Below are 27,602 nucleotides of genomic sequence, written 5' to 3'. Positions count from 1 at the left end.
TATTTTAGTTAGAACAGCTTGGTAGTGGAGGGAGTGGTTGCCCTGTCGGTTCGTCCTCCAACACTCGGAATACCAGAGACCTGCTCGGGGGGGACGATGGGGGATGCTCTGTGTGTTCACCCTCCAGTTCGAGGCAGTGCCTATAGCAGAGGAAGGGGTGGGAGGAATCCGAGGGGATGAATGAAAAAATGAGTAGATTAAAAATGCGAAGTAAAATAAAAAGCTCAAGTCCTCACCCTAGTTCTGTTGACCAGAACATGGTGGCGCATCCGAGCAAGCAGCTCGCCCACGTCCACCTTGCTGTCGTCGGTCTTCGGCTGCGGTGTGAATCCAAGTTGTTGTTGTTCCAGCGTCAGAGCTGTTGATTCTTCTGCCGGTGTTTCAGGCTCAAAGGAATCTGCTTTGAAACCGGTATAATCTGGGAGAGAGAACACACAAAATGAGATCCGATATTGAATGGGTAAACTTCCCGTTTCCTGCTCTCCCGTGCATAACCTCACCCGCGGGAAGTGCAACAGGGATGGGGGCGTGGGGGGAACGCCACCTGGGCAGATTCCAGGAGGTCCTATTCAATGAGGGGAAGAATATCTCATGCACCCAACCCTATCATTGCTCCCAGGGGTGCGGGTGGTTACTGCTACTTAAAGACAGCCTGCACCTTTTACAGGGGAGGTATGTTGTGATTGGAGGAAGTGGTGGGAATCATTTGTGAACTAAATTTGTTGCTGTAAAAGATTGAAGAATGGCTGAACCAGTGAGAGAGCATGCACCAAGGTTTTCAGACATTGCACTGGAGAGCTTGGTGGAAGAGCTGGAAAGGAGGAGGATGTCCTGAATTTGCAAAAGGCCTTCCAGACACATACTCCGGATGCATTGGAAGAAGGTGGTTAATGCCAGGGGCATTGCTCCAATAACATGGATGCAGTGCGAGTAGAAGTTTAATGATGTGCTGCAGAGAACTCAGATGATGGGCCAGCTTACAAAAGAAGGCAGATGTGTGTACAAAGCACGGGAAAACCTGCCAGAAATCCTGCACTCAATGCCAATGAGCATGGAAATATCCAGCTCCAACTTGGCACCGAGCTTTGCACAGAGCTTGGACCCAATCCTTTCCAGTGTGGAACGGTTGTAACCTCCAGCAGAACACTTATGGAGCCCACCATGATGCAGCATCTGATGGCTGAGGTCACAGCTCCCATTGCTGCAGCAACAGCTTCCATCAGTGGTCTGAATGCTGCAGTGTAAGCTCAGACTGCTGCTATCGCAGCTTTGAATACCACTGGACAAAGGGGCTTCCAGCACTTCAAGGTCATCACAGATCATCAGGATTGCTGAGGCCCCATTCTGGGAGAGTGTGGGTGGCTCCACTGAACACGAAGCTGCTGTTGGTTCTCAGGATGACAGCATTCCTGCTCCCAGCCCTGCCACTCCTGTTGCTTGTCAGCCAGCCAGCCAGCCAGCCAGGTCAGACTGCTGCCGCCCATGCCGAGGTGGTGCAATCTGAAGCTAAGCCTTCTAGGCCCAGAGCTGCTCGAGTTAATTCTCCAAGACCATCTGCAGTCTCCTCAATTGGAGGTCAGCTGTCTTCCACCATTCATGCTCTAGCCAATGGGGAAGCACCTTGTTGGAGTACTTGGATCAGCAGAGGCACATGTTAGACAGGCACTAAGGAAATGCACAATGATGATTAGTTTAAATTTGTTTGCATTAATTAACAGGTGAATTTATAAAATTGGATTGAAACGTGCGTTTTCTAGTGTTGTTCATTTTTAAGTTGTTGGAGAGGATGTGATGGTCAGTGATAGAAGAAAGGTAAGGAATGTGGATCTGTTGGTGAATGGGGAGTATGGTTGAGATTACTGGTATCACTCATGAATAATTTGATCATGTTGAGCTCGGGCGGAAAGGGGCTGTCTATACTGTAGCTTCCCTTCCTCATGCTCCACTTTCTCTTCCTTGGCCTCCTGCTTCTCAGCAGCTTGCCTGATTGGTGGCGGCAGCAGTTCACAGTGGCCAGGTTGTGCAGAATACCGACACAAATCCTGATATCCACTCAGCTGAGTACAGCAGGGTTTCTCCAGAGTGAACCAGGCAGTGGAAGCCTTGCCCAAGGACGCTGATCCCGTGCTCTATAATGTCCCTTGTGGCAGCATGGCTCTCATTGTAGGCCTACTTTACACTTGTGCATGGGCTCTGGACCGGAGTCATGAGCCATGTCGTGAGTGGATCTCCCTTGCCACCCTGTCACCCAGTAGCCTGCCTTTAACTTGCCATAGCGGTTCAAACAGAGGTGGCACAGAGGTCTGCAGCAAAATGAAGAAATCGTGACTGCTGCCAGGATAATGGGCATCTCGCACTGCCTGTGGTCGCACACCAGCTTCAAATTGATGGAATGAAATCCCCTTTGGTTGATGAAAATGACTGAGTTCAGATAAGAAGAAACCATAGAGGTACCATTACACTACTGGATGTATTCTATAGGCCACCAACTAGCAGGAAAGATATAGAGAAGCAAATTTGCAGAGAAATTACTGAGGTGCAAGAAGCAATCCAACGTCCATGTCCATAGATTGCTCAAAGTTGCCACCCAAGTTGATAGGGTTGTTAAGAAGGCGTATGGGGTGTTGGCTTTCATTAACAGGGGGATTGAGTTTAAGAGCCGCGAGGTTATGCTGCAGCTCTATAAGGCCCTGGTTCGACCACACTTGGAATATTGTGTTCAGTTCTGGTCGCCTCATTATAGGAAGGATGTGGAAGCTTTAGAGAGGGTGCAGAGGAGATTTACCAGGATGCTGCCTGGACTGGAGGGCATGTCTTACGAAGAAAGATTGAGGGAGCTAGGGCTTTTCTCATTGGAGCGAAGAAGGATGAGAGGTGACTTGATAGAGGGGTACAAGATGATGAGAGGCATAGATAGAGTGGATAGCCAGAGACTTTTTCCCAGGGCGGAAAGGGCTATCACAAGGGGGCATAATTTTAAGGTGATTGGAGGAAGGTTTCGGGGAGATGTCAGAGGTAGGTTCTTTACACAGAGAGTGGTGGGTGCGTGGAATGCGCTGCCAGCGGTGGTAGTAGAAGCAGATACATTAGGGACATTTAAGCGACTCTTGGATAGGTACATGGATGATAGTAGAATGAAGGGTATGTAGTTAGTTTGATCTTAGAGTAGGTTAAAGGTTTGGCACAACATCGTGGGCCGAAGGGCCTGTACTGTGCTGTACTGTTCTCTGTTCTATGTTCTATGTTCTTAAAGATACTTAATTGGAGGGGGGCAATTCCAGTGGGGTGAGGATGGATCTGTCCCAGGTAAATTGGAATTAAAGATTAGCAGGCAAAACTGTAACGGATCAATGGGCTGCCTTAAAAGAGGAGATAGTTTGGATACAGCCTCCCCCTACCACCCCTCCCCTTGCTCAACCTCGCAACGCCAAGCCCAGTATGGCCCATTATGTAAATAAGGTTGACCCCACCAAACCAATTGATCGGGGGCATTGGCCGACTAACACCTGATCACAAACGCTGCCCCCATGTGTCCGTGTCAAGCCTGTGTGACCCAATTTACCTGGTTGTCAATTGAAAGTCTACCAGTGCTGTTTCATGCTTGTGAAGGACCTCTGGTTTACTGCTCACTGACACACTCTAGAGGCTAAAGGGAGGTACTGCACCAGGACTCATTGGGCAGCTTCTCTTTAATTAGAGATAGAGGCCTATCAAATTCACGGTAAAAATTAACAAATTTCACAGTCACAGCCTTTTCAGAGTCGTGAATTTCACGATTCCATGTATTTAAAATTCCAATTTCATGGTGCCGTAACGAACCATGAAAATGATCTATTTAAAACAAACAAAAATATGAGAGGTTTATATGTGCATTACATGTAATGCACAGGCCTGGACAACGTATGTCAGCCAAGAGCGACGTCTCAATTCATTCCATCTTCGCTGCCTCCGGAGAATACTTGGCATCAGGTGGCAGGACCGTATCTCCAACACAGAAGTCCTCGAGGCGGCCAACATCCCCAGCTTATACACCCTACTGAGTCAGCGGCGCTTGAGATGGCTTGGCCATGTGAGCCGCATGGAAGATGGCAGGATCCCCAAAGACACATTGTACAGCGAGCTCGCCACTGGTATCAGACCCACCGACCGTCCATGTCTCCGCTTTAAAGACGTCTGCAAACACGACATGAAGTCCTGTGACATTGATCACAAGTCGTGGGAGTCAGCTGCCAGCGTTCGCTAGAGCTGGTGGGCAGCCATAAAGGCGGGGCTAAAGTGTGGCGAGTCGAAGAGACTTAGCAGTTGGCAGGAAAAAAGACAGAGGCGCAAGGGGAGAGCCAACCGTGTAACAGCCCCGACAAACAAATTTTTCTGCAGCACCTGTGGAAGAGTCTGTCACTCTAGAATTGGCACTCCAGGCGCTGCTCCACACACCACTGACCACCTCCAGGCGCTTACCCATTGTCTCTCGAGATAAGGAGGCCAAAGAAGATGTAATATGGACAGCATGAGGCATTTAAAAGGTTTTATCATGTAAGTTGCATTGCCATTAATGAAAGCAAACACTTTGTTGAAATCTGCATCGTATTTTGAAACGGTTTTGATTATTGCTTGGGAAACTGCGGTGTAACTAACAGCTTCTGAGATTTCACGGTCCGTGACGCATTTTTCACGGCCATGGATTTGGTAGGGCCCTAATTATAGATAAATCCTAATGTAAACTGTTTTGCATCTGAAATACGATCATGCTTTATTTTAGAGTCCTTTAAGTCAGTGTAAAGCTCCTAAACTAACTGCAATCTGCATCTTATCTGTTCTCCTGTGCTTGGCTGGAGTCTCACAATCTCCCAAAGGTGTGGATTATGCTGGGAATTCCTGGCATTCCCACAGGCCTGTCAGTTTCACCACTGGGAAGGAAAGCGAGAGAAGCCAGCAACACCTGTACATCCAGATTGGGAAGAAGCGAGGAAGCGGGATAAAACAGTTGGACAAGAAAAAGAGGATAAGAAAGAAGAGCGAAGACTACGTTACACAGAATTGTGTAGAATTTTACAGCACAGAAACAGGCCATTCGGCCCAACTGGTCTATGCTGGTGTTTATGCTCCACACGAGCCTCCTCCTACTTGACTTTACCTAACCCTATCAATATATCTTTCCTTTCTATTCTCCCTCATGTCATACAGTCCAGTCAGCCCATCAAGTCCATTCTGGCTCTCTGTAGAGTAATCCAGTCAGTCCCACTCCCCTGCTCCATCTCCGTAGCCCTGCAAGTTTATTTCCCTCAAGTGCCCATCCAATTTCCTTTTGAAATCATTGATCGTTTCGGCTTCCACCACCCCTCGTATGCAGCGAGTTCCAGGTTATTACCACTCGCTGCGTAAAAAAAGAGTTTTCTCACATCCTCTCCATATCTCTTGGCCAAAACCTTAAATCCATGTCCTCTAGTCCTTGTACCATCAGCTAATGGGAACAGACTTTCTTTATCCACCTTATCTAAATCTATAGCAATCTTCTGCAGCTCTGTCAGATCTCCCTTCAATCTCCTTTGCTCCACGAAGAACAAGCACAACTTCTCCAACCTAACCTTGCGGCTAAAATCCCTCATCTCCTGAACCATTCTGGTAAATCTCCTCTGCACCCTCTCAAGGACCCTCACATCCTTCCTAATGTGTGTTGACCAGAACTGGACGCAATACTCCAGCTGTGGCCTAACCAGAGCTTTATAAAGGTTCAGCAAATTTTTTCTGCTTTTGTACTCAATGTTGTAACCACATTAAGACAAAAAGAGGAAAAATATTAAATGAACTATTCGAACTCAAAGAGAATAAGCCCCCCAGTCTGAACGGATGGCATTTGTGCGTTTTAAAAGAATCTAGGGAAGAAATAGCAGAGACACTATTACATAATAATTAAGTAGAAAAATGTGTAATGCCAGAGGAATGGTGGATAGTTACCATTATAATTATGTTTAAGAAAGGAGATAGAACAAATCCAGGGAACTACAACATTAGTGGCAGGAAAAATAATGGAATCCTACTAAAGGAGAAAATAGAAAAATATCTAGAAAACAAAAATATAATAGTGAATAGTCAATATGGATTTGAAAAGGGAAAGTCTTGCATGACTAATGTTACTAAGTTCCGTCAAAAGGTAGCAGAGAGTGTACCTAGGGGTATTGTGGTAGATGTAATACATCTAGATTTCCAAAAGACCTTCAGTAAGGTACCACATAATAGACTAATGAATAAGGGGGAAAAGTAGCAGAATGGCTAGCTGGCTGGCTGAAAGGAAGCAGAGAGTAGGGGTAAAGCGTGGCTCATTCAGAGAGGCAGAAGGTGGGAAGTGGGGTCCCATAAGGATCAGTGCTGGGACTACTGTTGGTCACAATTTATATTAACGATATAGCCTTTGGAATAAAAACAGTTTTGAAATTTGCAGATGACACCAAATTGAGAGGGATAGTCAATACTGAGGAGGATTGCAACAAATTACAAGAAGACAGTAATAAACTTGCAGAATGGACTATAATTGGCAAATATATTTTAACATTGCGATATTACAGTTTGGTCAGAAAAATAAGGAGGTCACATAGTACTGACAAAATAGGAATCTAAATGGGATAGAGGAGCAAAGGGATCTGTGAGTACAAATACACAAATCACTAAAAGTTTCAATGCAGCTCATTGAAGCCTTAAAGCCATATTTTTAGGTTAGAATTGAAAAGTAGAAGACATGGAGCGAAACTTGTATTGAACCTTGATTAGACTACACTTGGAGCACTGTGTACTGTTCTGGTCGCCATATTATAAAGAGGATACAGAGGCACTGGAGAGGGTGCAAAAATGATCTACAAGGATGATACCAGAACTGTGAGGTTATACCTGTCAGAAAGGATGAATAGGCTGGCTCTCTTTTCTCTTGAAAAGAGAAGGTTGAGGAGTGACTCAATAGAGGTCTTTAAAATTATGAAAGCTTGTGATAGAATAGACACAGAGAGTGTGTTTCCACTTGTGGGGAACAGCAAAACTAGAAGGCACCAAACGAGATAGTCACCAAGAAATTAAATAGGGAATTCAGAAGCAACTTCTTTACCTAGAGAGTGATGGGAATGTGGAACTCACTACTACAGGGAATGGCTGAGGTAAATAGTATAGATGCTTTTAAAGGGAGTCTAGATAAACTCATGAGGGAGAAGGGAATAGAGGGTTATGTTGTTGAGTTAGATGAGGAGGGATAGGGGAGGCTTGAGTGGCGCATGAATGCCAGCGTGAAGTGGTTGGGCCAAATGGCCTGTTTCTGTGCTGTGTATTCTCTGTATTTCTATATAATAATCTTAAAATTAGAGCTAGGCAATTTAGGAGTTAAATGAGGAAGAATTTCTCACACAAAGGGTAGTGGAAATATGGAACTCGTTCTCTCTGCCAAAAGGCTGTGGATGCTGGGTTGATTGAGATTTCAAGACTGAGATTGAGAGCTTTTTGGTAGGTAGGGAAACCAAGGGATTGGGAGCAAAGGCTGTCAAATGGAATTGAGGTCCAGATCAGCCATGATACAACTGAATGGAAGAACAGGCTTGAAGGGCTGAGTGGCCTACTCCTAGTCCTGTGTTCCTCAACTCTCCTCAGCCTCAGAATAAATGTACAAATAAGACCTTGGAACCATCAGAGGTCATTCACCCTCATTAAACTAGAGGTTGTGTTGAGGAAAGAAGAAAATGAATCCAGCAGTTAATTCCATAGTGTAATCTGCAGCATTACAATCACTGAATCCCCCACTATCAACATCCTGAAACCAGAAACTGAACTGGAGTAGCCATATAAATACCGTGGCTACAAGAGCAGGTCAGAGGCTAGGAATCCTGAGGCGAGTAACTCACCTCCTGACTCCCCAAAGCCTGTCCAACATCTACAAGTCACAAGTCAGGAGTGTGATGAAATACTCTCCACTTGCCTGGATGGGTGCAGCTCCAACAACACTCAAGAAGCTTGACACCATCCGTGACAAAACAGCCCGTTTGATTGGCACCCTGTCCATAAACATTCACTCCCCCCACCACCAACGCATAGTGGCAGCAGTGTGTACCATCTACAAGATGCACTGCAACAATGCATCAAGGCTCCTTAGACAGCACCTTCCAAACCCACGACCTCTACCACCTAGAAGGACAAGGGCAGCAGATGCATTGGAACACCACCACCTGCAAGTTCCCCTCCAAGCCACACACCATCCTGACTTGGAACTATATTGCCATTCCTTCACTGTTGCTGGGTCAAAATCCTGGAACTCCCTTCCTAACAGCACTGTGGGTGTACCTACCTCACATGGACTGCAGCAGTTCAGGAAGAGAGCTCACCACCACCTTCTCAAGGGCAATTAGGGATGGGCAATAAATTCTGGCCTGGCCAGCAACACCCACATCCCATGAATGAATAAAAAAAAGCCTGATGACAACCCGGCACCCATAAATAAAGGTCAAATACCTGGAAAGTATGCTAGCGATCCACAAAACTAAGATCAATAAAACACATGGGTAGTGGAGATGCAGGTTAAGAAATAAAACACCAACTTTACACAAAATTATGTATAATTAGCACAGAAACAGGCCATTCAGCAAAAGTCTATACTGGTGTTTATGTTTCACATAAGCCTCCTCCACTCTCCCCCATCTCACCCGACCGACATATCCTTCTATTCCTTTCTCCCTCATATACTTAGCTTGCTTCCCCTTAAGATTAGATTAGAGATACAGCACTGAAACAGGCCCTTCGGCCCACCGAGTCCATGCCGACCAGCAACCACCCATTTATACTAATCCTACACTAATCCCATATTCCTACCAAACATCCCATCTGTCCCTATATTTCCCTACCACCTACCTATACTAGTGACAAATTATAATGGCCAATTTACCTACCAACAAGTCTTTTGGCATGTGGGAGGAAACCGGAGCACCCGGAGAAAACCCACGCAGACACAGGGAGAACTTGCAAACTCCACACAGGCAGTGCCCAGAATCGAACCCGGGTCCCTGGAGCTGTGAGGCTGCAGTGCTAACCACTGCGCCACTGTGCCACCCAGTAACTGCAGCTATGCTGTTCACCTCAACCACTCCTTGTGGTAGTGTATTCAACATTCTGATCATTTTCTGGATAAAGACGTTTCTTCTGAATTCCTTAGTGGATTTATCAGTGACTATCTTATATTTATGACTCCCTAAATTTTTAACTCACAAAACCCTGTATCTGTCAGGTAAATAATATTCAAGGCAAAGTTCAGGCCACCAGAACAGTGATGAATGTCAGTTATATGCTCTCTGCTGCAATCCCAAATGCAGCTTTGGCAGATAAGGAATCCCTTTTGTGACATGGCGGCTGCAGTGGAGATTTTTTTAAAATCGGAAGAAATCAGCCTGTGATTTGCTCCTAGAAGCAAAATTGGCAATTTCAGAGGCCTAGCAGGGGGTCACTTACTTGTCATTCGGGCTATGGAGTGACCGATGGGACACAGAATAATCTAGAAAGCGATGGGTGAGAAAAGTCTCGACATTTAAGTTCTTTAAGCAGCTAATCCACCTGAAAATAATGCTATCAAGTAAACTTCAGCAACCTGCTGTCTTAAAGTCAAATATAAGAATCAAATGGAGAATCTCCTACCTTTGTCAATGGCTTGGCTAAATGCTACATAATTTATTTCTCCAGTCGCTGGATCCTCAAATTTCTTGCACAGCAGCCGGAAGTCCAGTGGCAGGACGCTCAGCCCAAGGTAATCCAGGCCCCTCTCAAACTGTGACTTAGTCAGGAGTCTTCTGTATGCAACTTTCTATTGAATTGAAAACACCCGCAAATTAATTATTGAGGCCCTGTGGAGGGTGTTTTAATCGTTTGGGTCTGGTAGATTCTCCAAGCTGCCCACTTCTGTCTTTAACTGAGGCCGGACATTGGGTGGGCGAACAACCCGATCTAAGGGGGCCGGGCGGTTACAGCTTTAAATATGCTAATGAGTCTCTGAGCCTCATTGTCATTCAGCTTTTCAACTTTAACTGCTGTTGACCGGGTTTCCCGAGCCCCGGGTAACCCAGCAGCTACATCCGGGCTTGGTGCATCCAGGAACTGAGCATCTATACACCTACCACATGAATCCAACGTGCCTGCCCGAACAACCCCCTCCAAAAGGCAACAACACCCCCTTGGCCTCCAATCCCCTCACACACCCTGGCGGGCTCCAATACTACCCACCCTCATGCCCCCCCCCTTTTCCCCCTCCCCCCATCCATGGCCTCCAATCCCCTTCCAATGTCCCTGCTAATCTCCCTGTCAATCAGGTTGGTTTCCAGGCAGTAAAACAATTGGTGTTGTCACATGCAAGTTAGAACTCCACAACGTGTGAGTGAATCCTGACTTTTAGGTTCCCCGCGCCTTTCCGACACCCTCCTCCACCGCACCCACCACCCCCCTCCCTGCTACACCCACCACCCAGCAGGTCAAATAAGTAAAAATCCAGGCCCATGTTTCAGGGCTTCTGTTGGGTGTGGATGTGAACTGGAAAACTGGAGAGTGGCCAATGTGGTAACTATTGTTAAAAAGGGAGACTGAACTAATCCGGATAATTACACACCAGTTACCTCAACATCTGTTGTAGGGAAAGTTTCAGACTCTTAGACTAAGGATTGAATTATACCGTTAGGCTACATAAAAAGGAAATGGTTAGGAGTAGTCCAGCATAAATTTCCAAAGGGACAAACACGAATGCAGTCTAAATGTGAAGCAGTGGGGGAGTAGATAAACAAATAGATTTCAGTACACACATCAGGTGAAGCTTGTACACGGGTTCTAAAGTGACCACAAATACTAGGCATCATCACAAGATGTACAGGATATAAAAGCAAGTCATATTGAGTGCTGGCCAAAGCTTATTTGGAATATTCTAGATTTTCCGCCCAGAGAATATGAATCGTTGGAAATCTAACCCAAAGTTAGGATTGAATATACTGGCCTTGGAGAAAGTTCAGTGCTGATTCCCCGGGATGATGCCTGGAATGAAGGGATTTAGCAATGATGAGACGCTTGACAAACATTTGTTTTATTACCTGCAGATGAGGAGGTTAATGGGTGATTAGGGGTATTTGATGTCATGACGGGATGGACACTGTAGTTATGGAATCTCAGCCAGTCGCTATGGAAATTCATAGCTCTGAAAGCCTTTCCAAGCCAAGCAATAGACCCTCACCTTATCATAATCTTTGAAGAATGGGTTCACCAATAGCTGTCTCTTCTCCACTTGCTGAGAAAGCTCTCTGAGCACAATTTCCACTCGTTTCTCTTCTGCGTCCATTAGCTTTGCCCCAAGCTATGGGAGGGAATAAACAATTCAAAGTGTGTGAACCTCGGAGAGATATCTCCCTGATGTTAGACCTTTATAAATCACTGGTTTGACCTCAGCTAAAGTATTGTGTCCAATTCTGGCCACCACGTTTTAGAAAGAACATCAAGGCTTTGAGGAAAGTGTAGAGGAAATTTATGAAATGGTACCAGGGATGAGGGGTTTAAGTTTTCTGGAGAGACTAGAGAAGCTGGGATTGTTCTCCTCAGAGCAATGAAGGTCAAGGGGAGACTTAGTAGAAATATTCAAAATTATCAGAGGTTTTAATAGATTAGATAGGGAGAAACTGGCAGGAGGACATAGGTTAAAAGTAATTGGCAAAATGGCCAGGGGATGAGAAGAATTTTTTTTTATGCAGTGAGTTGTTGTGATTGGGAATGCACTGCCTGAAAGTGGGGTTGGAGCAGACTTTCAAAAGGAAATGGGATATACAATTGATAAGGACATATTTGCAGGGCTATGGGGAAAGAGCTGGTGCAGGCGTGATAGGCTGAATGGCCTCCTTATGTGCCATATGATTCTATGGGGGGAATATTAACATGGTTTTAATGGAGATGTGTTTGAGGAAAGGTGACCAACTGGAGGCTCTCCAGAGGCGAGTCCATCATTAAAAAATTTTAATTATGCTACTTGCCTCAAATTTAATGACAGTTTTACTTTTAAGCCTGTGGGACAGGGATCAGGAAACTCGGCAGCTGACAGGGAGGCAAGAATGGCTGGATGCTGAAAGAAAGATCCTTTATAGCACTGCTTGTGGGCCAAGAGGAGCAGGAGTGCTCCCTCCTGGTCCACCTCCACCCACCAAGCAAACCTGTTTCCTCCCCACACCGAGGTATTCCCGGTCCCCTCACCCTCGATTTTTCTTCTCCATGCCTGAGCCCCAATGTCTTCCCCGACCAATTATCTCTCCCTCCCTCCTCTCTGCTCCCTGGCAGTGGCCTTCTAGTCCAGGCCTTCCCACCCGACAGCCAATCAGCCTCTCAATCTTACTAGTTACCAGGTGGGAAACAAAGACAACAAATTAAAATGAGGACCGGCCATTAAATTCAGCAGGAATTCCAGGTTACTGGCTTCAAACCAGCCCCCCAAGGCATCCGTAAATATTGGGGTCTAAGACTCTATCATGTTCATTTTTTGGCTAACATACAACTTCCAGTGAACATCAATTCAGTTTTCTGACAGTATTGATGCCTTTCTAAAGCTGGGCCACATTAAGTTGTAACATGGAGCCTGTTTCAATGTCTTCTCCAGACAAGGCTGCAGAAAGGACAGTTCCATAACTCGAGGCATGATCTTCAACTACTTTAAACAGGAACCACCCTCCAAATACCACAGAGATAAGGCCACATGGCTGCTAAGGTCTTTAACTAACAATACTACAATGTCAGGACACTAATCTCTGACTCTCACTTCCCATGCAACATAACATGAATCCATGCCTCTATTTATAAAACCAAGGATCCAGTATGGTTTTTTTAAAAATAGCCTTATCAACTTGTCCTGTCAGCTTCAAAGGTTTGTGTATTTGAACCCCCACATCTCTATTTCCCGCATTCTCTCTGTAATTGGGCCATTTTGTTTATATTGCCTCTCCTCATCTGATTTCCTTTCACGCTCCCAGTGTGCAGCTGGGATTCATGCCAAGTATCCCTCATGGAGACGGGTCACGCTTTGGGCTTTTTTTTAATACTTTCATCTAAAGATGAGATTAGACAATAATGCTTTGTGAACATGGGCCTTACAGAAGGGGTACAGGGGGTAAAGTTTAAAAAGTACTTAATTGACCGGGATGCCTATGAAATGTCAAGTTTGGATGTCAGCATATCCTGTACAATTTCCCATCACGCAGTAATCAAGTGCATAAAATCTACCTGAAAGTAACAAGGGCAGAGAGGCCAGCTTCCAGCTGGGGAATTCAGACAACATCTTGTTCCCCCAGAATGAGAACAATGCTGAATGGAAGACCACCTTTATTTTTTTTTGAGGAGGGGGGATCTTATTCAAGTTTGGGAGGAAAGATTTCTACACAGTGAAACTATCTTGGTTGCAAATCACTCGGAGTGGCAAAGCAACACACTCACATATAAACACACAGGCACACACACAAATACACACACTCAGATGTACTCATACACAGATACATACACACACACTCACCCAGATACATATACACATACACACACATACACATACATAAACACACAAACGCACTCTCATACATAGGCACTCACACACACACGTGTACACACACATACACACACACTTTTCTTTAGGGATTAATGGGCAGCAGGGATAATAAAAACAGAAAATGCTGGAAACATTGCCTGAGTGTTTTCAGCATTTCTGTTTTTATTTCAGATTTTCAGCATCTGCAGTATATTGCTTTTGAATCTGCAACAGGGATTGGGGTCAGATTTTTACCCCCTGAGCCTAGGACCACTGACACCAATTGTAGTCACACTTACCCATGACTAAATAGGGGGCTTGATTAACAATGGTTTTTGTTTTTCATTTAGTGGCGGCATGGGATCGATGACACAATGTTTGACCAATGATGGAGCAGCCCTGCGATCCCAGTTAACAAACTTGGTGAAACATCTTGTATAACATATTGCCAAAATGCTAATTATTAAAGGCAAGCTAATATCCATTTCTAAAGGATATTCTCACGGGGAGGCAATCATGCAATGTTGCATTAGATCTGAGATACAACATTCCATTTTAACTTCACAGTGTACCAGTGTGATGTACCAGTGCGATGTTCTGACAGTAACTGGGCTACCTCTACATTAAACCCATTAGATTTCACTTGAGACCTGAGAATGCACTCTTGCAGTTTGAAAGCTCACCTGGAACAGAGTTCCTCTTGCTGGTCTACACACCTCCGCTGTGGGATATTTTTCCAGGTGAGGGATATTATACGCTGGGGAAAGAAATGTTTTGTGATAGAAATGTGACAGTGCCTGCAGTTCCACATACACACAAAAAAAAAACCATTCAGGTACATTTAACTCCAAAGGGAGATTGTTTGACCACTATTGTGTTCACAGTAAATAACGTCCCCAACTGGAACTAGTCCTCTAACTACCTGTAAAACAACCTCTTACATTCATAAAATGCTCTTCCAACACAAGGGCAGCTGAGGGCACTCGTCAAGGTGTGGAGGTGAGCACCATGCAGTGAATGGGGAAGTGGGGGTTGGGGGGAGGGAGACCAAACACACAATCGGAGAAATGAATTTTCGAGAAATTTTGTAGGTAAGGAGAGAGATTAATAAGACAAAACGGCATTGCGAGAGAATTCTGGGGGGGGTGGGGAGGCGGTGGGGGAATTGTGATCAAATGATTGGTTCGTAATCGTGAAGAACATGGAGTAAGACGCAAATATGTACAGAAAGCTAACATGCTTTCTCTTGTAAGCAACAGAATATACGCCCTCAGTGCTTCCGCTTGTTCCTTAATCTTAAACATGGTTTCCCAATTGGAAGTGACTATTACGTCCACATTAGATCAAGGACAGTTTGTGTTGTGTGGATTGAGGTTTACTTATTTTTCTTCCCTGATAGCCCAGTACCGGAATGTACTAATCCTGTCAAAATTTCACCCACCTAGCTATCTTAGAAAAAATTGGCATAAGCCATAATCCCATTTAGGTGGTATGATCATGTAGCTTTTCCAATTCAGTGATGCTTTCTAGCAGTCTGATTGGCCAAAAGGAACCATGTGGCCATTCTGGTTGTCTCTTTCTGGCCGTCACGTTGGCGGCAGGTAATCATGTGACCGCGCGGATTGTCTTATAATCGATTGGCATGATCTGGACCAGGGTTTCTGCCGAGGCTACGGTGGCCCAATTGAGAACAGGACTGGAACGCCATCATTTTCTTTCCCTCTTCCGTAACTAAGGACATTTCGAATGGAAACTCAATGATTCTGGAGCAGGCCCACTCACCATGTTCCATCACATCACAGAAATCATGGTAGCGAACTTTTCCATCTGCTGTGCCAAAGCATTTGAGAAGTGTCTGGATGTCCTGCTCTGTTAAGATGCCTTCCTTTCCACAAACCAGGTTCAAACCTCGCCTAAACTGTGGAAAATGATGAACAAAGAAAATCGCACAATTATCACCCTGTGCTAATGACAGCGCACTCTACTCAATCAACTGATTCAATTTCAATGACATACACAGTTGGAAAAGCCACTGTTAACAGCATTTTCATCTAATTTACCCATCAGATACTCCATTTTTGAAAAAAAAAAGCTATCAATAGTTTTTGCATTAGAATATTCTATTAATTATGTCTTTCGATAATTTATGATGCTGTAAGTAAGCCTACGGACTATAGTTCTTTATATTATTCTCTCATTTAACTAAGGCATCTGCAGACATATCAGCTGACACCACTGAGTATTACATTTTGAGGGGACAAAAAAAAAATCAAGAGAAAGTTGTGACTCACAGGAAGTACTTTTATTGTAGTATTTATCATATACAAATATACATTCCAGAATAAATTATTTGATTCCAGAATAAATTATTTTGGCTTTCAAATGCTGAACCATAGCACACTTCAAAATGCTGTAAAATTCACCAAGGATGTGTAACAAAGTCAATTTTACAGGAGATAAACTTTGCACCAAAGTTCAACTCCCCTTCAAACATGTCTAAATTCATCGCCGCAAAAGTTACACTTTAATGCCGTTTTTTTTTTTCTGTATGATACAACTGATGGACTATTGGCTACAGCCACAGCCCCTGTCTTTGCTACTGCTGGTGGAGAAAACTTAAAGACTAAACGTATGACGCAGACTGAAATTACAGAGAAAATACAACACTGAATCAGGAAGGAAGGTAGAAGGGGAGAGCAGGGAAAACAGGTTGAGGGTGAGTTTGAGGGGGCCTCAGTTTGTGGAACGGATCAGTTGGGAGTTAGTGGGCAGTAGTTGGAGGAGTAAGGTTGAGGGGAGTGACAGTGGAGTAAGGGTGAGGATACAGGAGTGGAGCAGGTTGTTATGAGGTGAAGAGTTGGGATAGCGAGTGAGGAGGGGCAGTAACTGGAGTGAGGGTGATAGGAAGAGGAGAGGATCATGGGAAGGCAAAGGGGTAAGAGACGCAATGGGAGTATGGGTGTGGGGGGGGATGGGGGAGCATGGATATTGGGGAGAGGGGGGTGGAAAGGCCACATTTTCTCCATAAATCCCCATTCCCCAATGAAAACTCCAACCTGCGCCCCTGGCTGCTCTTTTCTCTGCCACACCACCCAGCATCTCACACCTGACAGGGAAGGCAAGAAAGAGAGAGGCAGAAGAGAAGAGAAAGAGCAAAAAACAGCAAGTCAAAGACAGGAGGGAAGGTAAGACAGAGAGAGAGAGACCACATTCTCCAACTAATAATAGTCAATGCCTCCCATACCTGTTCATTTCCTATGACCATCACAGGAATGCCACTGATACTGTCGCCCTCTGCATGGGAAAGCTCGACTGTGATACACACTTGCTGCTGGACAGCTTTCAATATGGGATCTGGGGATCGGGCGGGAAAGTGGAACTGAGGTTGAAGATCAGCCTTGATCTTATTGAATGGCAGAGCAGGCTCGAGGGTCCGAATGGCCTACTATTGCTCCTACTTCTTATTTTCTTGTGTTATTAATAGCTTGACTTTGCTGCAGAAAGTGCTTTGCTCACCTGACTTTCTGTGATAAGCCCACTCCGCAGTTTGTCGTAATCCTTGAAGAACTCTGAAGTTCGAATTCCCTTCATGAAAATGGTTCTTCGGATTTTGTCGAACACCTCTAGAATCTCAGGTGATTTGGGAATCTGTAAATATTTTCCAAACCTAATCAGTTTTTGTCTTCAGTCACTGCCATTGTTAATATACGTTTGAGATTTGCTTTTACGGGGACTATTTTAGGGCCACACAAGTGACGAATGACTGCAGTCTAAAGGGGAGCATTTTCTATTTTCAAGTAATCCCAGCTATTGCATAGATTAATAGATTAACGACAGAGTAAAAGCTCCTTTTGCACTGTCCCATCAACAAGTACCTGATAAAGTGTAGAGGGGAAGACTCTCTATAAACATATTGTCAAGTGCTCCCAGATCAGGCAGCGAACATGCTAAATGCAGATGAAAACCCATGCTACACATCCCATAAAGCACTCCAGTCTCAGGTATGGCACTGGTTAGATGTAATGCGAAGGTCCGTCCACAGACTCCATCAAGATGTTCCAGATTGGGTCTAATCCTGGGTACAAGTTCTGTAAATCTCTCTTCAAGCATGAAACGATGCCATGAAGCAGACCCAGTACAAATATAACTCTTGCTGGTTGCCGAGTAAATAAGGGGACATTTAAAGCACCTTGAATGTTGATGATGTGAAAGTTTTAAAGCATTTTACCTGACATCATGGAGAATATTAATGTACACTCCACCCATTTGATAAGCCTGATTTGCATTAAATAAGTCAGAAATGGGATTATGGCGAGATCGTACGGGGTGTGGGGGGAGCGACACGCAATAGGGAATGGTACAGCTCGAGGTTCTCCCACATATTTTGCTCACATTAGCTACAGTGATCACAACACTGTTTAAATAGATCCCTTTCACAGCAGCCATCTTTGATTCCAACTGAGAAGCATCATTACGCACCTGGGTGCATCACCTTAATCAACGATTGCCCCTGGTTCTAGCAAACAGCTCAAGTCAAAGATTTGGTACGGAGTTGGCTGCCAGGAGGAAACTGGGAGGTGGACACCCTCAGGATATGTCAGCAGTTTTATGCTCCTGTTTTAATTAAGTATCCTCCCCCTGTGTTAGGTTTAGTCGTGGCATGTACCATTGTTAGCTGAGGGAGGTGGCACAGTGGCGCAGTGGTTAGCACCGCAGCCTCACAGCTCCAGCGACCCGGGTTCAATTCTGGGTGCTGCCTGTGTGGAGTTTGCAAGTTCTCCCTGTGTCTGCGTGGGTTTTCTCCGGGTGCTCCGGTTTCCTCCCACAAGCCAAACGACTTGCAGGTTGGTAGGTAAATTGGCCATTATAAATTGCCCCTAGTTGGTAGGGAAATATAGGAACAGGTGGGGATGTGGTAGGAAAATGGGATTAGTGTAGGATTAGTATAAATGGGTGGTTGATGGTCGGCACAGACTCGGTGGGCCGAAGGGCCTGTTTCAGTGCTGTAACTAAAAACTAACTAACCGACTGTGAGGCCTCTGTCAACACGAGCCTGTAAGCTAGTGTTGCCAGCTCTCTAGCATTGTCCTGGAATGTCCAAATATTAAAGATTAATATCCGGGACACTGCTGTTAGCAACCGAGGAGAAAAATCATAGGGGCTTTTTCAAAAAAAATTGTGTGTTTTTCTTTTCATTTCTGTTAAACATTTTTGTTTATTAAGTCTGAAAATAAGGGAGATGAGGGCATTGGAAGGCTGTTTGACTGACACTCAAGGTTCATCGTAAGTCTATTTGCTTTCTGATCAGCATGGGAAGATGGGTGTGGTAAGGACGGATGTGTCAGGTTATTGATGGCTGGAATGTGGGGTGGGGTAGTTGGGGATTTTTCTCCTTGGGAGTCACGGGCACTAATCCCTACCCTTCCATTCTGGTGCTGATACCAAGAGGTTGTGTCACTGGGCTCCACCTACTATTGGGCGTTCCTTTTCTGGGGTTAAGCTGATTGCCACACCCACCGTATTCCCACCACTCCCAATCAAATAACTTTGAAATCACTGTTTATATAATATAACTCTGGTAAACATCTAACAATGCTTCCATTTTACCAGACCTTTTTAAGTGATGACAACAGGGTCAATTTTATCACATGGAGGATTTTAGATTCCAATCTGTGGTCCTTTCTCCCCGACTTTCTGGCTCTGGCCTCACTGCTGAGGTGAATACCTGACACAACCAAGTATCACCCTGTCCCTATGACAATTATCAAACACGTTGAGGCCAAACTATTCCACGTTTATTCAAAAAAACTAAACAGAAATGGGAAACACCACAGAAAATTCTCAATTTTTATGTAAAGAATGGCTGAAACAATGCTGAATTCAAACACTGCAACCCAAAGAAACACTGAAACCGAAACACCAAAACCCAAACACTGAAACCCAAAAAAAACACTAAAACCCAAAGACCGAAACCCAAACACCGAAAGCCAAAGAAACACAAAACCCAATTGAACATTGAAACCAAACACAAACCTTGTACAGTATTACACCACATACCTCAGGCGGCCAGTAGCCATAGGGAATTTCTGTTCTAACGGGATGATCTGTCTCCATGGCTTTGATCCTGGCGAGAATGTCATTGTAAAAGTTAAGGTAATTGGAGAAGCCAGGCTTCCCTGGGACTGCATAGTGAGAGCCAATTACTGACACCATCTCATCTGACAGACCAACAGGACGTATTATAGCACGATGGAACTGCAGGAGAAATGAAGGGAAATTTCAGGTTAAATATCAATCACTAGATTGCGTTAGGATATCACAGCTATTACAGGAAATCAATGACGGTGTGATTTCTACCACTACGTGCTAGACTTCTTTACATAACAGTTACTGTGTTTCAAAGGTAATTCAAGAGCTGTTGTGCGCATATGATAATCAAGCATTCCATAATTTATAGGATAGAAAGAAGCAAATGCATGTGACTGAGTGACAGCTCTGATATTTGCTCACTCCAACAAACAGATCAAAGAGTAAAACTCCCTCCTATCTGGTACTATATTGTCCACATGAATTAGGGTCAGCTACTCATAGCGACAATTCACTTCTGTACAGTATCATAAGATCGCATGGGTTTTACCTTCAGTTTTGCTACAGACAGGGTGAAAGAAACCTCACTGTCAGCTGGAGTTCCATGGGTCAGGGGCAACTGAGTGAAGACCCCCTGCCCTAACTCTAATGCCAGGCACACAATCAAATCTGACACATCACCTGAGGAAGATACAGAGAGGAGGGCAGAGCTGCTGTATAGCGAATTGGATCTCTAATTAATCAAATTAAAATGTAGTATCTCAGACCTAATAGGAATGAGGAGAACTGTTCTTTCACTATGTATTACAGAGCATATATAAATATTGGGCACTAAACCTTTGAAGAGTCAATTGTTTTTCACCAATATAAACTGTTCTGGCAAACAGGAATACTTCCGTTAACATCAGGAAACAGAAGAAAATAAATGGCAGATTGAATATTGTTGCTCAGCACACTCTCAAATGAATTAAAGATCTTCCATAATGCACAGCTCTTAAAACTGACCTTCTCCTCCATACAACATCAACAATTATTTCAGACACACTAGAAATCTTTATCTGCACCAAAGCTAACCCTTCACCTCAACAATTACTACAGACACACATGCCGAGAGGTGTCAGCTGCCATTCAGGTGGTGGCACGAAGTCAGAAGATTGTGGGTTCACATCCCGCTCCAGGACTTGAGCACATAAATCAAAGCTGGCACTTGGGTGCAGCACTGAGGGAATATTGTACTGCTGGTGATGCCACCTTTTGAATATAATGTTAATCCAAGGTCCCATCTGCTCACTCGTGTGGACTTAAAAGATCCCATGGCACTATTTCAAAGAAGAGCAGGGGTGTTATCCCGGGAGACCTGGCCAATATTTATCTCTTAATCAATATCACAAAAACAGATATTCTGATCGTTAGTGCTTTGCTGCTTGTGGGATCTTGCTGTGTGCATTTTAGCTGCTGTGAGTCCTACATTACAAGAGTGACTACACTTAAAAGTACTACATTGGCTGTAAAGTGCTTTGGGATGTCAGGTGGTCATGAAAGGTGCTATATAAATGCAAGTTTGTTTTCTTTCTCTCTGTGTCCATAAGATCATGGCCTCTGCTTTCCTGTCTGACCCCCCCCCCCCCCCCCCCCACCACCCCCACATAACACTTGACTCCCTTGTCTATCAAGAATCTATCTAACTCAGCTCTGAGTATATTCAATGACCCTGCCTCTACTGCTCTCAGAGACAAAAAAAATCTCCTCATCTCCATCTTAAATGGGAGACCCCTTATTTTTAAACTGTGCCCCCTAGTTCTAGTCTCTCCCACAAGAGGAAACATCCTTTCCACATCCACCTAGTCAAGTCCCCTCAGGATCTTATATGTTTCAATGAGATCACCTCTCATTCTTCTAAACTCCAATGGACATAGGCCCAACCTGTCCAACCTTTCCTCATAAGATAATCCCTTCATCCCAGGAATCAGTTGAGTGAACCTTCTCTGAATTGCTTTTAATGCAATTATATCCTTTCTTAAGTAAGGATACCAAAACTGTGCCTAGTACTCCAGATGTAGTCTCATGAAGGCCTGTACAGCTGTAACAAAACTTCCCTGCTTTTATATTCTATTCCCCTTGCAATAAACGATAACAATCCATTTGTCTTCCTAATCACTTGTTGTACCTACATGCTAACTTTTTGTGATTCATGTACCAGGACCCCAGATCCCTCTGTACTGCAGAGTTCTGCAATCTCTTTCCATTTAATTAATATTTTGCTTTTCTATTCTTCCTGCCAAAGTGGACAAGTTCACATTTTCCGACATTATACTCCATCTGCCAAATTTTTGCCCACTCACTTAACCTGTCTATATCCCTTTGTAGACTCTTCATGTCCTCTTGACAAATTACCTTCCTACCTATCTTTGTGCCATCTGCAAATTTAGCAACCATAACTTCGGTCCCTTCATACATGCTGTCCCTCCATCTAAGTCATTGATGTAAATAGTGGAGGCCCCAGCACTGATCCCTGTGGCACTCCTCTAGTTACAGCTTGCTAACCCAAAAATGCCCCATTTATCCCTACTCTCTGCTTTCTGTTAGCTAACCAATCCTCTATCCGTGCTAATATGTTACCCCCTACACCATGAACTCTTACTTTGTGGAGTAACTTTTGATGTGGCACCTTATCAATTGCCTTTTGGAAATCCAAGTACACCACACCCACAGGTTCCCCTTTACCCACATTGTTTGTTACTTCCTCAAAGAACTCTAATAATTTAGTCAAACACGATTTCCCTTTCACAAAACCATGTTGATTCTGCCTGATCATATTATGATTTTCTAAATGTCCTGTTATAACCTCCTTTGTAAAGGATTCTAGCATTTTCCCTATGACAGATGTTAGGCTAACTGGCCTATAGTTTCCTGCTTTCTATCTCTCTCCTTTCTTGAATAGAGGTGAGACATTAATTTCCAATCTGCTGGGAACTTCCAAGAATCTAGGGAATTTTGGAAGACCACAACTAATGCATCTACTATCTCTGCAGCCACTTCTATTAAGACCCAAGGATGCAGGCCATCAGGTCCTGTGGACGTTTCAGCTTTTAGCTTTAATAGTTTTCTCAATACCTTTTCCCTTGTGATTGTGATTGTTGTAAGTTCTTCCCTCCCTTTTACCTCTTGTTTTGCCAAGTATCTTTGGGATGTATTTTGTGTCTTCTACAGTGAAGACCAACACAAAATACCCATTTAATGCTTCTGCTATTTCCTTGTTACCCATTATTAATTACCCAGACTCGCTCTCTAGAGGTCCAAAGCTCACCTTGAGTTACTCTTTTCCTTTTTAAATACTTGTGGAAACTCTTACTATCTTTTTTTAAATATTTCTAGCTAGCTTTTCCTCATACTCTAATTTCTCCTTTTTTTAGTTGCTGGTTTTTAAAATCTGTTCAATCTTTTGATCTACCACTAATTTTCACAGAATGGTATGCCTTTTCTTTCAATTTGATACTATCTTTAACTTCTGTTATGAAAGTGCTTCTATTTTTTGTTAAAAATATTTTCTGAGGAATTCATAGTCAAACTGAAGAAATGATGGACCAGTTTTTTTTTCAAGAGAGTCATCAAGAGGGCACTGAAAGAACTAGTTTGGCAACAACATTTACTGGTTGTCACATGACTCAAGTTAAAAATAGAACAGAAACCCTGGTAACTGGGGCTGATGTGTGCAGAGAGGTGACAGGTCAGAAGGACAGAACCCCAGCTCAGCCCAGCCTGTTCCATCTCTTTAAAAAGCCTGCAGAAGAATGAAAGAATTCCCAAGGAAGGAGAGAAGACCACAACCCAACTCAGCTTTCCAGCACCTCTCTAAAAGACCCTGTGAGGTCCACTGTGTCAACTCATCTCATCTCCTGTCGTTGAAGAAAAATCTGCTAAATTAATTCTCAACGCCGCCTGAAAAGAACTATTCTAAAAGATCCCGGTGAACCACCTACGTGTACTCAGACACCAGACTGTATGCCAGTTTTGGAACACAACATATCTGTATTTTCTTCAAGAATGAGCAAGTATTCAGCTTAAGTGTTTTTTTTTGGTCTTTTTTTTTGTAATTGAGCTCTAAACAACAATCCCTTTTATTTTTCAGGTTAGTGTGTGTGTGTGTGTGTGTGTGTGTGTGTGTGTGTGTGTGTGTGTGTGTGTGTGTGTGTGTGTGTGTGTGTGTGTGTGTGTGTGTGTGTGTGTGTGTGTGTGTGTGTGTGAAGGTAAAAAGGAAATTTAAATTTTCAGTCTGTGTGTTTAGGCTTTACTTCATTACTAGTTAAGACGTGTTTCATCATAAACCGATAATTTTGTTGTTTATTAAAGAAACCTGGTTGGTGTGTTTCATTCTGGGAAAAATAGAGTATATGATTGACTGTATCGGTAAGTGGGAAAATTTAAATATATGTTGTGACCTGTGGAGAATTGGAACCAGAATAAATAATGCCCTCCTTTCACCTCGGTTGTAACACTTTCTTATTTAGCCACAGATGGTACATCATTCTCTTCCAGGCTTTCTTTCTCACTGGAATATATCTTTGTTGAGAGTTATGAAATATCTCCTTGAATGTCTGCCACTGTTTTTCTACTGTTCTATCTCTTAACCTAATTTCCCAGTTCACTTTGTCCAACTCTGTCTTCATACTTTGTAATTGCCTTTATTTAAATTTAAAACACTAATCTTAGACCCAACTTCTCACCCTCAAACTGAATGTGAAATTCTATCATGTTATGATCACTGTTGCCTCGAGGCTCCTTTACTAGAAGGTCATTAATTAATTCTGTTTCATTGCACATTACCAGGTCTAGAATGGACTGCTCCCTGATTAGCACAAGAACATTTTGCTCCCCTCGCACTGTGAAAACTTCCAACAAAACAAGAGAATTTTAATTTATTTTACAGAATAGACAATATTTTGATGACAAATTAAATAATTTGGGTGTCTAGGTGGCTTAGTCTGTCACCGCACTGTCCTTTCACCAACAGGCTCAGGGTTCAAATCTTGCCCAGGCAAGTCTGTCTTATTTTTATATGTTCTTGGGATACTGGTGACAATGGCAAGCATTTATTACCCATCTCTGAAGCAATGAGCCAATCACAGAATGTTAGCTTGCAGTCATGAGATCAGACCAGGTGGAGTGGAAGGTTCCCCTCCTTGAGATTAATATTGCGTCAATCCATGGCCACATTTTTCTAGTTCCAGACCATAAGTTACCAGATTTATCCAATTCAGTTTCATAATTTTCCATGGTAGGATTGGTGCTAACCTTAACCTCTAGGATACTGTGGCTATTGAGGACAATCAGGAGAAGGATTTCTCCTCTACGAGTTGGACTTTTGCAGCGAGGTATTGGCTGGGCCATTCAATGAGTTGCTAAGGCAAGACCTTTTTGACCAAATTGCTTTCTCCCCTTTTTTTGATTGATATATTAAGAACAGAGAATTTTTGTTGCCCTTTTTGTTTCCTGTCTTGTGGAAAGGCTATATCTGCTTTTTTACAGGAAGGTTAATTTATTTTTTCTTCTTGATGGGATTGTCTGAATCATAGTTTTTCAGATGGGGTCCATGCGATAACTGGAAATCAATGTTCATTGGCCGCTGCTGTGCCAGTTTTTGAAGTTTCTGGAGTGGAAACCACAACCCTCTGACTCTGAGGTGTGAGGCTACCACTGAGACATGGCTGACAACTTTGGAAATGTTAGTACAACAGAACAAGGTACCTCGGTGATTGATCTGTGGATAGTGAGCTGGATGACATTGCATATGTTACCAATGCATGCCGGGATCAATCTGGAGGCATTCAAACTCAGGACTATGGTGATTTTCACCATCTCTACCATTGCCATAATGAATCTAAGTCAGCAGGTGGCAAAGTTTGATTGCTCCATCCTGAGGCACTACTAATCTATCATTCCCAGATACCACTCTCAGGTACAGTAGACTGGGTCCATAGGAGATTGGTGGCACCTCAATGATTGCCTTCTGTGATATCTCTCGGCTGACAATCCAGTGCAGTGCTGAGGGAGTGCTACACTGTTAGAGGTGCCGCCCTTTGAGTGAGCTGTTAAGCTGCATCCCATTCTTTCTTTTTAATCACATAGGCTGCCCTCTGCTATTCTCAGCTGGTCGCCCACAGCACTGTGAGTGGCGCGCTGAATGCTCTGAGGTTGTGGAGTGAACTACCAGAGTTAGTGAGTGAAGCAGAGAGTGTGTCACCAGTTGACAATAAGTCAGATATGTGGTTAAAAGAAAAGGGAATAAATTTAATAGGAATGGGGGAACAGAAGGGACTACTGTTCATGTGGAAAATGATCACCAACAGAGACTGGTTGGCCGAAGGAGCTGTTTCTGTTTTGTAGTTTCCATGTAATTCCGTTAAGGTAAAACCCACGCAGTCCTCAGCACAGTCAAAGTACAGCCTCATTTGTGTTGCTTTTCTCCAGTGCATGAAACAAGGCATTCCGCTTCCATGCCAATTATAAACCAGCGTTCTGAATACACCTCAGCTACAATGGAATATTGTGCAAACTAGATTTAAATACTAACAACACTCATGCACATCATCCAACGTTTAAGACTGAGCAGCCACTTCATGCTAGGAGTAATGTTGTAACATGCGACAGAGCTGAACAAAATGTGATACTCATGAAGGTACTCACCTGTAAAAGCACAGTTGCTGCATGAAGTAAATGTAACTCCCAAAGTAACTTCCATCAAACAGCCACCAAGTAATGAAACCAATGCTCCGAAATAAAATCAGGCCTAGACTGATGGAATGAATTCATTCTCTCTCTCCATTTTTATTTCACACCCTCTTTCCCTTTGTAAGGACTGGACCTTCACAACACTGTTTCCAACGGGCGTAGATTCCAGAACTATGTTCAACTTGACTGAACTTACCAATAAAAATTCAAAAGCGGAAAGAGGTTACACTAAAAATCCAAACTCCATCATAATGACACACTGACAATATGACAAAGTGGCAGGAAATCACGGTGTATTTAAATTGTGCTGGCAGTGTGCCACAATGGCATTGAAATGTTGTGCATAATTGGCAACGGAATCACAGCACAGTTTACAGGTTGGCATGGCATCCAAGTGGCACAGATTTGCTACATATAATTATCTTGCTCTGAGTAACTATATATGTTCACACAGGATTAATGTAAATAAACATATATGTTGGCACGACAACCAAGTGGCACACAGCCACTGATATTAACGGGACATTGCAGTTTTCGATCACGGGCGTACTAAAAACAAAGAACCGTCTGAGGGTATTTTTTAAAACAAGCACGGGCTCTTGTTGCTGTGTGAGCACTTATAACCAACATCCTATTATGTGCGAGATTGTTTAAAACAAGTTCACGGCCTTCATCTTCACAAGGACCCAATTTCCTTTTGTCCTTTGCAGGGCACACCACCCGCCTCTGATATCTGCTGCCTACCTGCCGAAGAATCAATGTGATGGACAAAAAGACAATGCTGGAATGCCAGGCCCACCTCCATTAAACTTTCTCATTAAACCCTCTGGGCCCCTTCACCCAGATCGCTCTCCCCAATATTAGTAATGGGCCATCTGGTGATGTTGGAACTCCTGACGGATCATCAATCAAACCTGGGGTCCTGGCCAAGCCAAGGGGTCAACTCTTACTTCTGCAGCTGGTTCCCCCTGTCAAGTGGAGATCTTTCTACAATGAGTTCCATCCTCCTTCCCCATTCCACTAACCACATCTTTAGATACGACCTTTTTGCATACCCTGAAGTCTTGTACATCACCTATGGTTATCTTACTGGTGGAGATGAATGTAAGATGCGTTGGTTCAATATTAAGATATGGAATATTACAGAATGCTAAAACTACAAAGCAGTTAAGTGCATTCCCTGTGAAAAGGCAAAGAATAACCTAACTGACAGGACTGCTTACAGCCCCTAATGATTCAA

General features: G+C 43.7%; 1 protein-coding gene across 1 annotated transcript in view; it reads right to left on the bottom strand.

Annotated features, from left to right (window-relative positions):
* Positions 1 to 26,608, bottom strand: part of LOC137355347 (uncharacterized) — a 57,056-nt gene extending 30,448 nt beyond the window's left edge. The window contains exons 1-8 of the mRNA XM_068020341.1: positions 26,318 to 26,608; positions 19,604 to 19,801; positions 17,063 to 17,194; positions 15,329 to 15,464; positions 14,230 to 14,303; positions 11,228 to 11,347; positions 9,655 to 9,820; positions 237 to 418 (exon numbers count right to left, since the gene is read on the bottom strand). Coding sequence (XP_067876442.1) covers positions 237 to 418; positions 9,655 to 9,820; positions 11,228 to 11,347; positions 14,230 to 14,303; positions 15,329 to 15,464; positions 17,063 to 17,194; positions 19,604 to 19,759 — 966 coding nt within the window. The 5' untranslated portion in view covers positions 19,760 to 19,801; positions 26,318 to 26,608. The remainder of the gene's footprint in view (positions 1 to 236; positions 419 to 9,654; positions 9,821 to 11,227; positions 11,348 to 14,229; positions 14,304 to 15,328; positions 15,465 to 17,062; positions 17,195 to 19,603; positions 19,802 to 26,317) is intronic.
* Positions 26,609 to 27,602: the final 994 nt, after the last annotated feature.

This window comes from Heterodontus francisci, chromosome 42 (genome assembly GCF_036365525.1).
Source record: "Heterodontus francisci isolate sHetFra1 chromosome 42, sHetFra1.hap1, whole genome shotgun sequence".
Taxonomy (NCBI): Eukaryota; Metazoa; Chordata; class Chondrichthyes; order Heterodontiformes; family Heterodontidae; genus Heterodontus; species Heterodontus francisci.
The sequence above is the reverse complement of the archived record's forward strand: the minus strand, read 5'-3'. Positions and strand labels throughout refer to the sequence as shown.